Source organism: Drosophila serrata, unplaced genomic scaffold, assembly GCF_035046125.1.
Source record: "Drosophila serrata isolate PLE 108 unplaced genomic scaffold, ASM3504612v1 contig_291, whole genome shotgun sequence".
NCBI lineage: Eukaryota > Metazoa > Arthropoda > Insecta > Diptera > Drosophilidae > Drosophila > Drosophila serrata.
The window spans coordinates 390,908-407,129 of record NW_028257189.1 but is presented as its reverse complement, the minus strand read 5'-3'; the positions used below and the strand labels follow the sequence as shown (position 1 = coordinate 407,129).

At 40.8% G+C, this 16,222-nt stretch overlaps 1 protein-coding gene across 4 annotated transcripts in view; it reads left to right on the top strand.

The window, feature by feature from the left end:
- Positions 1 to 2,319: 2,319 nt before the first annotated feature.
- LOC110179908 (uncharacterized) overlaps positions 2,320 to 16,222 on the top strand; it is a 129,075-nt gene continuing 115,172 nt past the window's right edge. For all 4 annotated transcript variants that reach the window (XM_086836630.1, XM_086836629.1, XM_086836632.1 and 1 more), the window contains exons 1-2: positions 2,320 to 2,511; positions 2,563 to 2,715. In XM_086836630.1, the coding sequence (XP_086692756.1) occupies positions 2,437 to 2,511; positions 2,563 to 2,715 (228 nt within the window). In that variant the 5' untranslated portion in view covers positions 2,320 to 2,436. The remainder of the gene's footprint in view (positions 2,512 to 2,562; positions 2,716 to 16,222) is intronic.

Below are 16,222 nucleotides of genomic sequence, written 5' to 3'. Positions count from 1 at the left end.
TCTTGACTGCGAGTCGCGTACCGTTGCAGGGTTTTGGCTGATTTAAATTTCGGAGCACGCAAGACCGGGTACATATTGAAATTAAAAATAGGTGTGCCGATTATCATGCTCCGAAATTTAAATCAGCCAAAACCCTGCAACGGTACTGACTCGCAGTCAAGAAATTGATGAACAACGTAGTAGAAGCAACGATCATCACTGGTCCTTTCAAAGGTGAAGATGTCCTCATTCCTAGGATTCCACCAATCCCACTGATACACCGTTTGAGTTCAAGAGATTGCAGTTTCCCATTTGTTTGGCGTTCGCAATGACCATTAATAAAGCTCAAGGTCAATCTCGGAGTTGGTGGTCTAGATTTGCATGCAGATTGTTTTTCACAGGGATAATTATATGTTGCGTGTTCCCGTGTCAGAAAACCAGATAATCTTTATATTTACGCGGAGAATGGAGAACTAAATAATATTGCATACCCACAAGTATTACAGAATTAAATGAATTTGAAAATTATTCTTTTTGTTCTACTTATTTCTTATGCGTGCAACCACAATATGCCACAGAGAAACGTGGCATGGTACAGCTAGTTTAATAATATAAAACATAAGCTATATATAAGCTATATTCAGTAACAACAAATTAGTTCAATCACATTATGTATAACGAAGATGCATTATCACAGTCCTCAATTGGACTTTCGCGAAACGTTTTCTGGCGCGTGGCGTGGTTATAATTTGAATATTCAAAATGTTTTGCGACATAAATATATTAATATTGTTACTTGTGAAAATTAAATTGTATCCTTTAAAAAAAAATAAAGTAAACCAAAAACAAAATTATCCATACTTTGTAATTACTGAGAATTTCTTTATAAAAATAATAATTAATTATTTATTATACTTCTAATAGTGTATATTATTTAAAGATGTTTTAAAATAATTATTAACTTTCGTTTGAATTGTTGGCGGCGATCAGTGGAGTGGACTTTATGGGAAATATTAGAATAAAATAAATGTAAGCGGTGAAAGCACTGTGAACAAAAAAAAATTATCCACTATTTGGAACCGGAAAGTTCACAGTTTTTTATAGCATTTATTTAATTGCATGTATTTTAAAAGTGAATATATAAACCTGGCTTGAGAAAGCGGATTAGAGATCTAGGCAATAAAAATCTGGAAGCAGAGTGCTTCTTAAAAATAAGAGCCAATTTGGGTTGAACACTATTGTCTGGCCACCCATGAATTTTTTTTTCGAAATTTTATACTTTTCTAAATGTAATTAGTGAGTGTTTTTTTATAATTGACAAAAAAATATTGCAACCTTTGTATTAATTTCCCAATTAAATAGCTGTAATAATGTCTTTTTACATTTGTAGAAAATATTCATATGTTTTCCATGCAATTATAAGCAATAAGATCACCGTTTCATATTGGTCTTATGACACCTATAGGAATTCATCATTTGACTGCTAAATCATTTTTTTTATTCTTTATCTTTCAAAGTGAACGAAAGTGTGTTTTCTTGTGCCCTCGGTATCTCTTATATTTTGCACAAAACCACCGGGGTTTAAATAAATCTTTTTTTCTTATTACAATAACTTCGCGTTTACTTCTCATGCATGCAACTATTACATGCGCTATTTAATAAGTCTCCAAGGCGCAAAAAGCCGTAATTGGTGGGCAACATTTAGGCGGATCCCACCACCACCGCAAGGCAGAAGCCCCCGTCAGCCCTTGCCCTTAGCATTAACTCCAAGGGTGCTGAGATCAAGAGCTAGAAAATATTCTATGACGCGGTAGGGGCAGTGCCACCGGTGATGTCCAATTTGTCCCCAGGGAGGTCCCAAATAATGACCGCTCAAAGACCCGTAACTATGAATGTACCCGCCCGGGTTGTTAGGCCCGGACAACCGGCCGACAATGGCACGTCGAATAACCAATCTGCCTTGCCAAAAGCCTTTATTGCCGTCTTCCTACGACGCATATATTTTTTTCGCTTCTCTCCCCTACTCAAACATTGGAAGATGTTATCGTCTTATCCAAGACAAAACTAGAGCCGGTAAATTAAAAAATAGGTGGTGTATTATTTTATTTATTGTTAAATTTGGTTAGCACGTCTGTGCTCATAAGTTTTCATTTTCAGAATGTATTTTATTCAAAATAATTTGGTGAACTTAGCCTAAGTACATAAAATTGGCATGCGACTGCGCTGCCGTTGGCATATATATAGACTATATATTATGTTAAAGGGAGAGAGAGTCTTAATCGTCACATATTTAAAACTGTGATAAATGATATGTGATATTTGATCCACGTTTTAAAGCGATTATTTTAAATTTTTTATTGTATTCCAAGGTTGCGGCTTGGAAATGACTCAGATTATATAAAAAACGATGAAATTGGATGGACTACTATCAATGAGGAAGTTGATGTCGTAACAGCTATGGTTCTATCGCACTTACAAACTCTTGGTATAGAACACCTTCAATTACCTGATATGAAAGAAAGCATATCAATGGTATGCATGAACAAATTATTTTGATCGAAATCTAACATTCAACTTTTCCAGAGGCCTCTTTTCATAACGTACGACGCTGGTCTATACCTAACTAATGGAAAAGTATACAATCTTTTCGGGATTGCCCGACATGGTAGTGCTTTTATGACATATCGGGTCAAGTCCTTTCTGTGTCGGTTTTATTTAAAAATAAATAAATTGCAGGTAGGATATATATTTTTTATTTGTTTTCAGACTTCTTGTTAAATAAATGATATATTTGAACTTAAATAACCATAGATTTTTGTACAGGTGCGGCACAAAAACTTGCTGATTTTAGAAGGTTATAAAAAACAAAATAGTTGACATATCATTCCAAATTTTTTTTATTCTTGTAACACACCCTCTGAAGTTTTTATTACACAGTTTTGAAGATTACATCGGACAAGTGATGGCCGCCGTTTTCAATGCACTGAAATACCCGATTTTCGAAACTCAGCTCGAACTCTCTCAAGCATATCGACGGGTATCTTTGCGATTGCTTGCCGAATGTTATTCTCCGATGAGCTGGATGGGACTTGTCACATTCCCGCTCTCCCTGAATGTTTTCACCCACGAAAAAATCGAATGCGGCCAGGAACGCGACCTGCAGGATTAATGTTGAGTTGAGTGGCAATTACGGAACGACCGTTGGAAAAGTAAGCCTCGCAAGGCAAATGCGCGCTGCTCTTTCGTCGAATGCATGATGTCGACTGACTGCAAATTAGACAAAACATCAGGAAGTCCCCTAAAACATGAACACTCCCCACCCTTACCCGACCACTCCCCGCCGCTTGGCGCGAAAAACAAATCAGCAAGTTTTCGGGCCGCACCCTGTAATTCTTATAAGCAGGTACCAATATCCATACCCATACCCATACCCATACCCATACCCATACCCATACCCATACCCACACCCATACCCACACCCATACCCATACCCATACCCATACCCATACCCATACCCATACCCACACCCATACCCACACCCATACCCACACCCATACCCACACCCATACCCACACCCATACCCATACCCATACCCACATACCCACACCCATACCCACACCCATACCCACACCCATACCCATACCCACACCCATACCCACACCCATACCCACACCCATACCCATACCCACACCCATACCCACACCCATACCCACACCCATACCCACACCCATACCCATACCCACACCCATACCCACACCCATACCCACACCCATACCCACACCCATACCCACACCCATACCCACACCCATACCCATACCCACACCCATACCCACACCCATACCCACACCCATACCCACACCCATACCCATACCCATACCCACACCCATACCCACACCCATACCCACACCCATACCCACACCCATACCCACACCCATACCCACAACCCATACCCATACCCATACCCATACCCATACCCACACCCATACCCACACCCATACCCATACCCACACCCATACCCACACCCATACCCATACCCATACCCATACCCATACCCATACCCATACCCACACCCATACCCATACCATACCCATACATACCCATATCCATATCCATATCCATATCCATATCCATATCCATATCCATATCCATATCCATATCCATATCCATATCCATATCCATATCCATATCCATATCCATATCCATATCCATATCCATATCCATATCCATATCCATATCCATATCCATATCCATATCCATATCCATATCCATATCCATATCCATATCCATATCCATATCTGGTGTCCCGCAAGGAAGCCATTATGACCCTTATTGTTTACATTATTTATAAATGACCTGCCCAAAGTCTTGACTAACTCCAGAGTGCTCATGTACGCTAATGACGTCAAGCTTTGCGTGCAATACAAGGAAGTCGCCTGCCAGTTGGATTTACAAACAGATCTCAATAATTTTCAAACTTGTCGTTCCCAAGCTTGCAACTTACACGCTGAACTGCTGCTCATTGGAGTTCAGCTGATGATTTGGCCGTCCGCTTGGACCCTAAACTTGACTTTTTCGATCATATTTTGTCTATGGTGAATAGAGCCAGGGGTGTGTTGGGACTAATTAAACGGTGGTCGACAGAATTCAATGACTCCTATGTCATATATATATATATTTTTATACCCTTGCAGGGTATTATAATTTCAGTCAGAAGGTTGCAACGCAGTGAAGGAGGCACCTCCGACTATATAAAGTATATATATTCATGATCAGGATCAACAGCCGAGTCGATCTAGCCATGTCCGTCTGTCCGTCTGTCCGTCTGTCCTTCTGTCCGTTTCTACGCAAACTAGTCTCTCAGTTTTGAAGCTATCTGAATGAAACTTTCTGGTTAGCCTTCTATATGTTTCAGTTTTCAACAGATTTTCATCAACTTTAAGATATAGCCATTTTATTATACTCTAAAATTTTGTGTAAAATTTTATAAAAATCTGACTTCTATATCATATAGCTCCCATAGGAACGATCGAGAAATTAATACAATTAAAATTATAACTTTTTCAGTTTTCAACTGATTTTCATCAAATTTAAGGTATAGCCATTTTATATTAGTTTTAAACTTTGGGTCTAATTTCATGAAAATCAGACGACTATATCATAAGGTCCCATACAAACGATCGTTTGATGTTGAGGAAAAATGCAAATCTGGGAATGTAAAACTGCAAATATAATATGTATAGGTGAATGAAATGAAAGCAGGTATTACTTCATTGTTTTTAACACAAATATATATAATTTATATTGTATGGATTCCTAGTCAAGGAAGTTCTATCTGCAAGGGTATACAAACTTCGGCGTGCCGCAGTTAGCTTCCTTTCTTGTTTTTTAATAAGTTCGTCTTGGAGTATGGATCTTGCGCTTGGAGCCCTCAGTGCGAGCGAATCCCACTGCCACTTAACGCCTAACCGACCGAGGGGCACAGCTTGTGACGTACGGCACGTTTAAGTACTACATAGACATGAGAGAAGGAAAATAGGTAATAGAACGAGGAAAATTAGGATACATTACGAGTTTATTCTACATGTAATAAAATTTGAATTGAGAAAGAAAGAAATTAGGAGAAGTGTACTAGAGTAAGACGGCAATATTAAGTCAGCATCTCTTGTTAAGCCTCGGAGGGCAAACCGTAAAAAATTCTTTTGGACAGATTAATGCGGTTGCTATATACTCTAAATAGAGGACTCAAAACACAAGAACCAAACTTCAATAGAGGGCAAACTAATAAATCCCAGCAAGCCTATTGCTTTGATCACCATGTGATAAATAACCTCGGAGAACGAAAGATTAGGATCTAGTCGGACATCTAGATCGACAACAAGAGAGTCGTTAAGCATATATAATGGACATTGATGCACTACGCTCAATACACTCAAGTGGCCCGTATGACATCAGGCACGTGCTTGTTTGGGTTAGGTGTTAGTAGGCGCGATGGAAAATAAAGGACAGAATACGAGGAAATTAACTAACGGCGTGCTGCCGGGTTGTTTGATTGCCTGTTTACGAAGTGTGCTAGTATAAAAGATTTTAATTTCGGGAGACTTTCTACGTTCGAGAATAGTGTGTACAAATCATTATAATTTGCACATAAGACTCTAAAAGGTTAATGCAGTTCAAAGAAGGTCCTACAGTGGCACAACACTAATGTTATAGAGGATCTAGTAGTTCTACATGGTACGTGGAAATTAAGCTGGCTCAACAAGTCAGCACTTTCGACATCACCATGGATAAGTTTATAAATAATGGTTCTTCCTAGAATTGTTCTACTATTGGCTAAGGACGGTAAGTTTATTAATGGGAGTCTATTTGAGTAATAGGCAATCTTTGGTTTGCATCCCAATTTAAACCGCATAGAGCAAAAAGTAAAAAGTTCTATTGAACCGACTCGATGGGTTTGCTATGGACACCGTACTGAGGGCTCCAAACGCAAGATCCACAGTCTAGGATAGGACGAACTAAAGAAGGACATGAGGATTTAGTATAGAGGTCATTGATTTCTTTCGACTTCCGTTTAATAAATCCAAGAACTCCCCTGTCTATATTCACTATAGACGAAATATGATCGATAAAGGCAAGCTTAGGGTCCAAGCGGACGCCCAAATCATCAACTAAATTAATTCTTTCCAAAGAGCAGCAGTTTAGCGTGTAAGTGGAAAGCTTAGGAAAGACACGAGAGAATGTCATTAGCTTGAATTTCGAGCCGTTTAAATGGTCAGCTTACATAAGTTTTTTGGAGTTAGTCAGAATTTTAGGCAGGCAAATGGCTACATTGCGGGATGCCAGAAGTAACCCGGAGAACCTTAGATAAGTTAGTCTTTTGCGTACTGCCATTCAGATAATTTGAGATCCAACTAAGAAGATCACCTGCGAGTCCCATTAAATCTAGTTTCCTAACAAGAAGGAAGTGGTTAGCAGAGTTAAGTTCTTTGATCTGCGATTGCCGTAGTGTTTTCAAATGAAATCGTGGAAGGATTTGTTTTAGGCTTACGTTTAGTGTTAACGAAATCAAAAAACTGTTTTTGGTCCTGAGAGAACTGGACCCTGCAATAACTGGACTCTACATCAATCTCTAACCCTAATCAAATAGTTTTTATAATCCTGCGAGTTAAGCACGGTAAAGCTTGACCGAGGAGATAAATAAGAGGAAAGGGCAGATTGCAAACCGAAGATTTTAAATATAGTACACAGCCTATATTTTTTATTTTTAAAGCGGCACAACTCTTGAGTAAACCACGGAGGCTTATTCGAGATTGCCGGATAGTATAACGGAACACATTCAATAAAAAAAATAAATTCATGGTATTATAAAAAATATCCATGTATAGATCAGAAAAATTAAATTATGAAATAAAATGATTCAGCCGTTCAAAATCCGTCTTTCGGAAACAGCGGACTTTTTAACTGGACGGTCAGATACTTTCGGTAAGCCAGACCCAATGTCTAGAGTCACATGGAAAGTAGGATAATAGGGATCATCGAATTGCGTCAGAGGCGCCAACCTGGCTAAACTGACTCTCGCCGGATCAAAGATCAAGCAAGAGCTCTAAGAAATTTCGTACATGGTTGACTTAAGACAGCGAAATGTCGCACAAGCCAACAATAAAATCAAATTGGGTAAAGGTCAGGAGGGTATTTGTGGAATTATTTGAGGACCAGATAGCCCCAGGGATGTTAAAATCATCTAGGAGTAGCAATTGGTCTCTATCCAAAAGTACTTATCTTTTGGTAGTCAGCTTTTCAAAAACAGCGGACTTTGTATGCTTTTCGATTAGGTTTAATTCCTATGATCATTTTGACAATTGGGTGGTAAGGATCTTCACATTGCGTCAATGAAGTAACTCTACTAAGGTTTACGCCAACAGGATCAGGGGCGAAGCACATATCAAGTAAGCGGATTGATGAGCTATGCACATGGGTAACTTGAGATAAAGACAAATCAAGCAAGCCTATCTATGAGGTAATGGGCCACAGTCTAAAGGACATTTGTCACACCATCAGAAGACCAATGAGCTCTAGATATATTAAAGTTCCTCAAAGCCACTAGTTGGTCCCTATCTGAAAGCCTTTTGGAAACGCCCCGAATTGGCGAAAGGTGTTTCCAATAAGTTGAATCTTTAGACGATTACGGGATATACGAACAATAGATATTAATAAAACTACCTACTAGTTTCACAGATATAAATTTTATATCCGTGAAATCTTCAGATACTACTAGTTCCAAGATAAGGCAGGAGTCAACGGCAATTAAAACTCCACCTCCACGCTGGAAATGCTGGTCAAATCTATAAATTGTGTACTTACCCAAAAGAATTTCGGAGCAGAGTATCTCCGGCTTCACCAAGGTTTCAAAAAACACAATTACCTGGGATGCAAAAGAGAAGCTAGCTTGCTGCGTAAGCCCAGTATTCTGATAGGACAGATGGAATTTGGTTGGGGTTTTCGGTTGGTTGCTCCATGCAACCGGTGCGGCCAAGTATGGAGCAGTTTGTCAGCGTGATAGGAACCGATGACCAGCTGACCAGGGGATCACGCCCAATAAGTGAGTGCGACATAGAAGGCGAGATCGGACGATGCTAAAGAGATGGCACGTGTTCTTTCAGTAAGAGTGGCTCCTCGATCGCAGCAATAAACGCAGAAGGGGACACCAATTCACGCGGCTTGGCGATTGTTTTCGATTCGCAACAAAAATGGAACGTCGGGCTTCCTGATACACGCGGTGAATGCTTTGGTTGTGATCGAACTATTGTTATTCTGATTTTGCAGCCCGACCCACGTGGCAGGGTTGGCTGCCAAGATTAATGCCCAGCCTTCGCTGTGCACCCAATAGGAAATGCACTCTTCAACTTTCCGGCGAGCAGCATGCTATTTTTATTTTACACTTCCGAACGATCGCGCTTGAAAGCTTACCAGCAGTAGGGAATATATACAAAGATAACCGTTTGGCAGTAGTTACTGCAAATTAGTCGGGGTATATCCTTACGATGCCTGCGGATTTAAAATTTGGTTGTGCCAAAAATTGACTGCACTCGATCGCCCCACGTTGAAAAAGAAAGAGACCGGAAACTCGCAGAGTGACCATAGATTTCCTAATTCATTGCGCCGAATCGGTATATATCGCGAAGTGGAATGTGAATGTCATTTTGTTAAACTGGTTTGATATCAAATGAATCGAGGGTGCTCGCATTTAGAACTACCAACTCGGGCCTGACTCCCATACGTCTTCTACTTATGTGAAAATTCCGTTTGAGTTTAAGTTGAGTTTGTTTGTTAAAATTGCAATGATTTTTTCCTCCGTGTAGGAGTTTTGTTTTATGATATGCCTGGGATATGGAATGTAATTTCGTAATTATAAGAATCTGAATCTGTGGTCATTAAATATATTTGTTTTTTGAACGCGTTGATAAATGTTGAAAATATGATATTGTGTGATAAGCTTTCATAGCTGTGAACTGTTTCCGACGAATTTATTGAATTGATTTCTGCAAGGGCGCAAGACAATGCATCTGCTACTACATAAGCAACTCCAGGCTTGTACCTGATCTGGTGGATATATTTACCAACGATATCTCTCCAGCCTTTTAGCGTTAGGTTATGGCTATTTATACTATTTGAAAAACTCAAGGGCTGATGATCTGTGTATATTACTACTTTTGAATATCCATATAGATAATGTCTTAAACTTTTAAGGGCTCTAACATTTGCGAACATTTACCTTTTTGTTTGTAGCAGTTTTGTTATTGGTCTATGATTTTGTTCTAATACTGCACCAATTTTTTAGCTGGAGGCATGTGAAGTCAACTGGAATTCTTTTCCAAAATTTGGGTATGCAAAAGTTACATTCCTGGAGAATTTTTAAGTTTCTCGCCTTTGATTTTGATTTTGATTTTAGTTACTCAGAAGTCGAAGGTTGAATCTAAGATAATTAGTAATTAATCCGAATTTTGTGTCTTATTTTGTGTATAGGTAGGGTAGGTTGCAGTGGTGAGGCCCATTGCTGGGGCCTCCAATTAGAGATAAGCTCCTTTTTGTTTCACTCCCTCTGTTTGTTGTTGATTATACACTATCAGTACCATCCAGAGTCAGCCAGGAAACCTAGGATTGCCGAAACTTCCAGCTTTCCTATGTTTCTCAGTGACTCCATCTGGTAGGCACCGAAGTGGCGAAATCTGATGTGGTTTAGCGCTGGGCAGAAGCATAGCAGATGTTCCGGTGTCTCTTGCTCTGTAGGTAGCTTACAGCTTCTACAGATTGCGTTGTGTGGCAGTCCCAACTTCATTGCGTGCGAACCGATCGCCCAATGTCCCGTGGTGAGTGCCGTGAACCTGCTGATATCCCGCTTGCTGTTGGATAGCAGTTCCCTGGTTCGTTTTTCGTCGTACCTCGGCCAGCATTCCCTTGACCTTCTGTGATCACTCTTGCTTTGCCATTCTTCATTGGCTATCTGCCTAAAGTGGTCATGGATCCTTGTCTGGATCGCGTTTAGGGAGATCGATAATTCGAAGTCAGAACTTAGCCCTGCCGAGCCTGCACGGGCTAGTTCGTCTGCCTTCTCATTTCCTGGGATCTCGTTGTGTCCCGGTACCCATGTTACTTGTACCTTATTTTTGTCGGCAAATCTATTAAGGGCCTTCTTGCATTCTGCCACAAGTCGTGAATTCGTTTGCACGGCAGATAGGGATTTTATAGCCGCTTGGCTATCCGAGTAGATTCGAACTCTTTTGCCCCTGAGGTCCTGCCTTAAGGAAAGTTCGACTGCTTCCCTTATGGCTAGTAACTCAGCCTGAAAGACCGTCGCTGAGTTAGAGAGATTAAAAGCCTGTTCAATTCTCCAATTTTCAGCGAAGATCCCAGCCCCTACGCCGCAGCTCATTATTGAGCCATCGGTGTAGAGGGACACCTCGTTCTCCTCTACTACTATGCCCCTACTCCAGTCTTCCCTTGATGGGTATGATGTCGAGAATGCATTCCCGAATTTCATTTCCGCGATCATGTAGTCGGTCTTAACGTCTGTGTTAATGCCACTGCAATAGCAATTGCTCGCCTTCAGTCTTACTGCGCTCTGTGCCGCAGTGTCCTTCACGAACTGGTGTCGTTAATTCAAAGAAAATGTACCTATGGTCTGAGAAGGAGTGTTCTGTCGATACCCTCCAGTTCTCGACCCTGTAATTGTTCTGCTCTATATGTAATGTGAGGTCTAACACCTCTTCCAAACCTTGAAAATTTTCCGTACTCGGAAAGATGAAGGTCGGCGTATTGCCCTTATTACATATTGTTACGTTTCTACAGATAATATTATCAAAGAGTGACTCACCTCTTTCGTTAGTCTCCGAACTCCCCCAGAGCGTGTGTCTTGCGTTCGCATCACACCCGAGCACCAGGGTCGTCTTCGTCACTTCCGCCCATTGCAGCAGCTTGACTACCGGCTCAGGCGGGGCCGGCTCGTCATGGGCCATGTACGCAGATGATAGGGTGACTCCGCTCCCATCCGCCGCCACGAATCTGGCCACTGCTAGGTCAGGTGTGCTGAGATTGGGACAGAGGAAAGCGTTAAAATGATTATTGATTACAATGCAAGCCCTCGACCTACCATCCGAGTTTGTGCACAGTAGTGTGTATCCTTGGATTCTCAGTCCAGCGACTTGCCCGTCCCTGGTCCAAGGCTCCTGTATCAGACCGATGTCGATATCCTTCTCCCTTAGAAGGATCGTGAGATTAGGTGAAGCGTGCGAGCTGCGCTTCAGGTTAATCTGCACGATTCTCGACATCGATGTTGGTGGGGGTAGCGTCGGGAGATTTGTCTTCCAACAATTTGTTGGTGTCATCGACCTCCTCCAGAATCTCGTCCGGCTCGGCCAAGAAGACCTTAATCTTGGCCTTCCTGATGCCGTACCTGACCTTGTGGTCGTTTGCCTCCAGCTGGGGCAGACATTGCTGGTTAATCAGCAGGAGGAAAGGCTGACTCGCCTTCATCTCCTGCTCTGCTCTGAGGATGGTCCAGTCCTCTGTGTGTATGTCTGGGTTCTGGGCCTTCAGACAGGCGATCACCCTAGCATGGTCAGTTTGGCCCTTTGGTAACCAGATGCGAGCTCTGGGTCTCCTTGGGATCTCCCTGGCGTGGACTAGCCTAATCTTAAGGCCAGCCCATGTGTCGCTGATCTTAGCCACACACTCCGCCAGGAAGCTTCGGGAGAACCCGTCGTCGCACCTGATGACCCGGTGCCCTCTGACCACGTCTGAGGAGTCGAAGGAGGGGATAGGGCCGGTCGGCATGCTAACCAACCTGTCGGTCACCATGTGGGCCAATTTGGCCTCGATCTCCTCCCACTTCTCCGACAGCAGGCGACCGTCGTCATGGAGCTCGTCCACCAGTGCCATAGCCAGACTGTCTCTGGCCACCTCGCTAAACTTCTTTGCCTGGCTGACAAAGTTCGTCGCACGCAGCTTACCCTGTGGGTCCTTCGCTCTCTTAGGCGCGCTTTCGCTCACTTCCTGTGAGTGAATTCGCTTTGCCTTCGAGGGCTGGAACGCCGCCGGGTTTGCCGCTTTGTAATTCTCATATTCCGCGATCTCCGCAAGGAATTTGGCCTTGTCCTCGGCATCCCGAGGGTCAGTTTTGCCCTCAGCCTCATTCTTGGCTATCTTGCCGAGAACGAAGCGGGCTCTGTTAACCCTCGCTCGTCTCTGATGGTGAGAAAATTTCTCTATCTCTGAGGTGGTGCTCAGCTGAGCCCCACCTGTGTGTTTCGGTTGGGGAGTGCTACTCGCCCTCCTCTCGGATTGCGACTCTTCTTCGTCGGTCTCCGATACAATGTGAGATGCAGCGACCAGTCTCGGCCTCTGCATCTCCTTCTCGTCCATCGTTGACAGTTTTTGGGGTTTATCCTCTCCCAGGAGTTCCGAAGCTCGGTTTGAATTATTCATAGCATATCATGAACGCCCGCTTTGCTCGACCTGCAAGCGCAGCGGGCCAGAGGGGGTTTGGGGCTTTGAATACAGGTCGACCGCAGCTTCGCCCCAAAACTGCGGCAAGGCCACTTACGACCCAGGGTTGCCTGGCCCTGGGAAGGCTCCGTGCAGACACAGCTTGGAATTACCCCTCAGCTGCGAACCTGGAAGTCAGTGTGCACGGGTCGCATCACACACCTGACTTGAGGGGAGGCTTGATTAAAGACTGCCTAAGTCCGCCCGACTACAATTGGTCAGCATACCCGGTCGAGCCTCGACTGGGGACCTGCTTCCAGCCGCCCTCGCTTGGAGAGTATAGTCGCACTACCGATGGTGTACACAGTTACGGCAGATGACACAGTCATCCGTTGATCCCCCTGTGCACCCTATCGGCTGACGGCTAAATAGCTTGTAATACTCAGTGTTATTCTTTTTAAGTACAGTTAAAACTATTCTTACAATAGTAACATTCCTCCGTGTGGTCTCATGACAATAGATTCGGCAGATTCCTTTTTCTCCCACTCTACGACGATTTCTGCCTAGTGTGGGTATACTTGGGGGCCTCCTCTATACCTTTATCACGTTCCCTTCGAACGGGTACTTAACGGATCACGAAGATAACTGATGGCCTGGTCGTTGAAATAGCTACAAGTACTTTAAATAGGAGTAGCGACACCTTTTCGCACCTCTAGTTCGCGTTGTTAGGCGGAGTTACTTGCCGAAACGTCGGGTTTTTTTTCAGACCGATGCAAGACGCGGGACTTATCTTTTTCAAAGATATTAGCCAGGTCCCCTGGTGCCAGTTAAAAATTATTAATTATTAAAAAAAAAATTTTTATTGAAATGAGTTGGATTGAGAAATAAATTTTCTTGAGCTATTGGCCGTTTCTAATTACAATTGGTCAATGCATTGATTTCCCAATTGATAGATGCCCTAGATGCCCTAGTCAAGTACGCTGAGCTTGCAGTCCACAAATAGGAACTCTGCTTAAAGTGTTTGGCACCAGGCCACAAGTGTCCACTCCTGCCTTATATCTATATCTATATCTATATCTATATCTATATCTATATCTATATCTATATCTATATCTATATCTATATCTATATCTATATCTATATCTATATCTATATCTATATCTATATCTATATCTATATCTATATCTATATCTATATCTATATCTATATCTATATCTATATCTATATCTATATCTATATCTATATCTATATCTATATCTATATCTATATCTATATCTATATCTATATCTATATCTATATCTATAATCTATATCTATATCTATATCTATATCTATATCTATATCTATATCTATATCTATATCTATATCTATATCTATATCTATATCTATATCTATATCTATATCTATATCTATATCTATATCTATATCTATATCTATATCTATATCTATATCTATATCTATATCTATATCTATATCTATATCTATATCTATATCTATATCTATATCTATATCTATATCTATATCTATATCTATATCTATATCTATATCTATATCTATATCTATATCTATATCTATATCTATATCTATATCTATATCTATATCTATATCTATATCTATATCTATATCTATATCTATATCTATATCTATATCTATATCTATATCTATATCTATATCTATATCTATATCTATATCTATATCTATATCTATATCTATATCTATATCTATATCTATATCTATATCTATATCTATATCTATATCTATATCTATATCTATATCTATATCTATATCTATATCTATATCTATATCTATATCTATATCTATATCTATATCTATATCTATATCTATATCTATATCTATATCTATATCTATATCTATATCTATATCTATATCTATATCTATATCTATATCTATATCTATATCTATATCTATATCTATATCTATATCTATATCTATATCTATATCTATATCTATATCTATATCTATATCTATATCTATATCTATATCTATATCTATATCTATATCTATATCTATATCTATATCTATATCTATATCTATATCTATATCTATATCTATATCTATATCTATATCTATATCTATATCTATATCTATATCTATATCTATATCTATATCTATATCTATATCTATATCTATATCTATATCTATATCTATATCTATATCTATATCTATATCTATATCTATATCTATATCTATATCTATCTATATCTAAACTCTGTCTTGTTTGCATCTTGTCCATGTAACAACCTTTTTTTTGGCAAGAAACTTGGGAGTAGTTTGCCTTATCTGGATCTAGTCAGCTTCCAAAGGGCATAGTTGGAGCTCGCATCAGCTGTCACGTTATCCAGCATACGATCCATAGCTTCATTCTTAAATAACGAAAATTTGTTCCGTACTCTGTTAAAAATTCTCCGGAACAAGCGGTTAATCCTTACGTCACATGTGCTGGTTTATTCACGCCTAGGCCTCTTCTTCAAAACACTAACCGCTCTAATTCAAAATAAAGCACACAATGACGTCTTGGCGTAAGACTGCTTTCAGCAAATGCAGCAGCATTCCCAATCCTTGTAAGGATCGTGTTGATGGGTGGAGCCACGTCATCCTTCGTGTTTAGGATGGTAAAATCTCAAAAGAGCTATCCAGTGAATCTTGGAAGTCAGACTGGTTCTAGAGACAACAGTAGAAGGAGAAGAAGCCAAGATTGCTACAAGCGGCCAGTGATCACAGCTAAGATCATGCTCATCCCTGATGGAAAGTAGTTTTCTCGCAATCGATTTGTAGACAAAAAATAAATGCAGTTCGGGGTGGCTCTAGAGTTGAATGGAAAGCACGTAGAACTTGTGCTATAGAATTGGTTAAAGCATCATGTGGAGCACTCCCTTACGGTCTCCTGTGCAGCTAACCCACAGTCGACGTTTTGCCCTGAAGTTTAACTAGTTCAACTTAAGTAAAGAGAAGCAGCTAGTTAAATTTTCCAACTTTTGACAACATGAAGTTGGTAGTAGGAACTTCCTTTCTTGATCAGAATAGCTGAATCACATCTGCGAGAATTGCTGCGATGGTCTGAGGCATGTTTTTAGTGGGCGATCCTGCCCGATAAGGATCCTGAGATTGAAAAACTAGAAATTTCCCTTTAATGGTGTGAACTAAGAATACGGAGGGACCCGATGCTTCTTTTTAGCACTGAGCCTGAGGCACTGTTTGCATTTCGTATTCCGCTTCAGACTCTGCAACGGTAGGAGTGAGTGCCT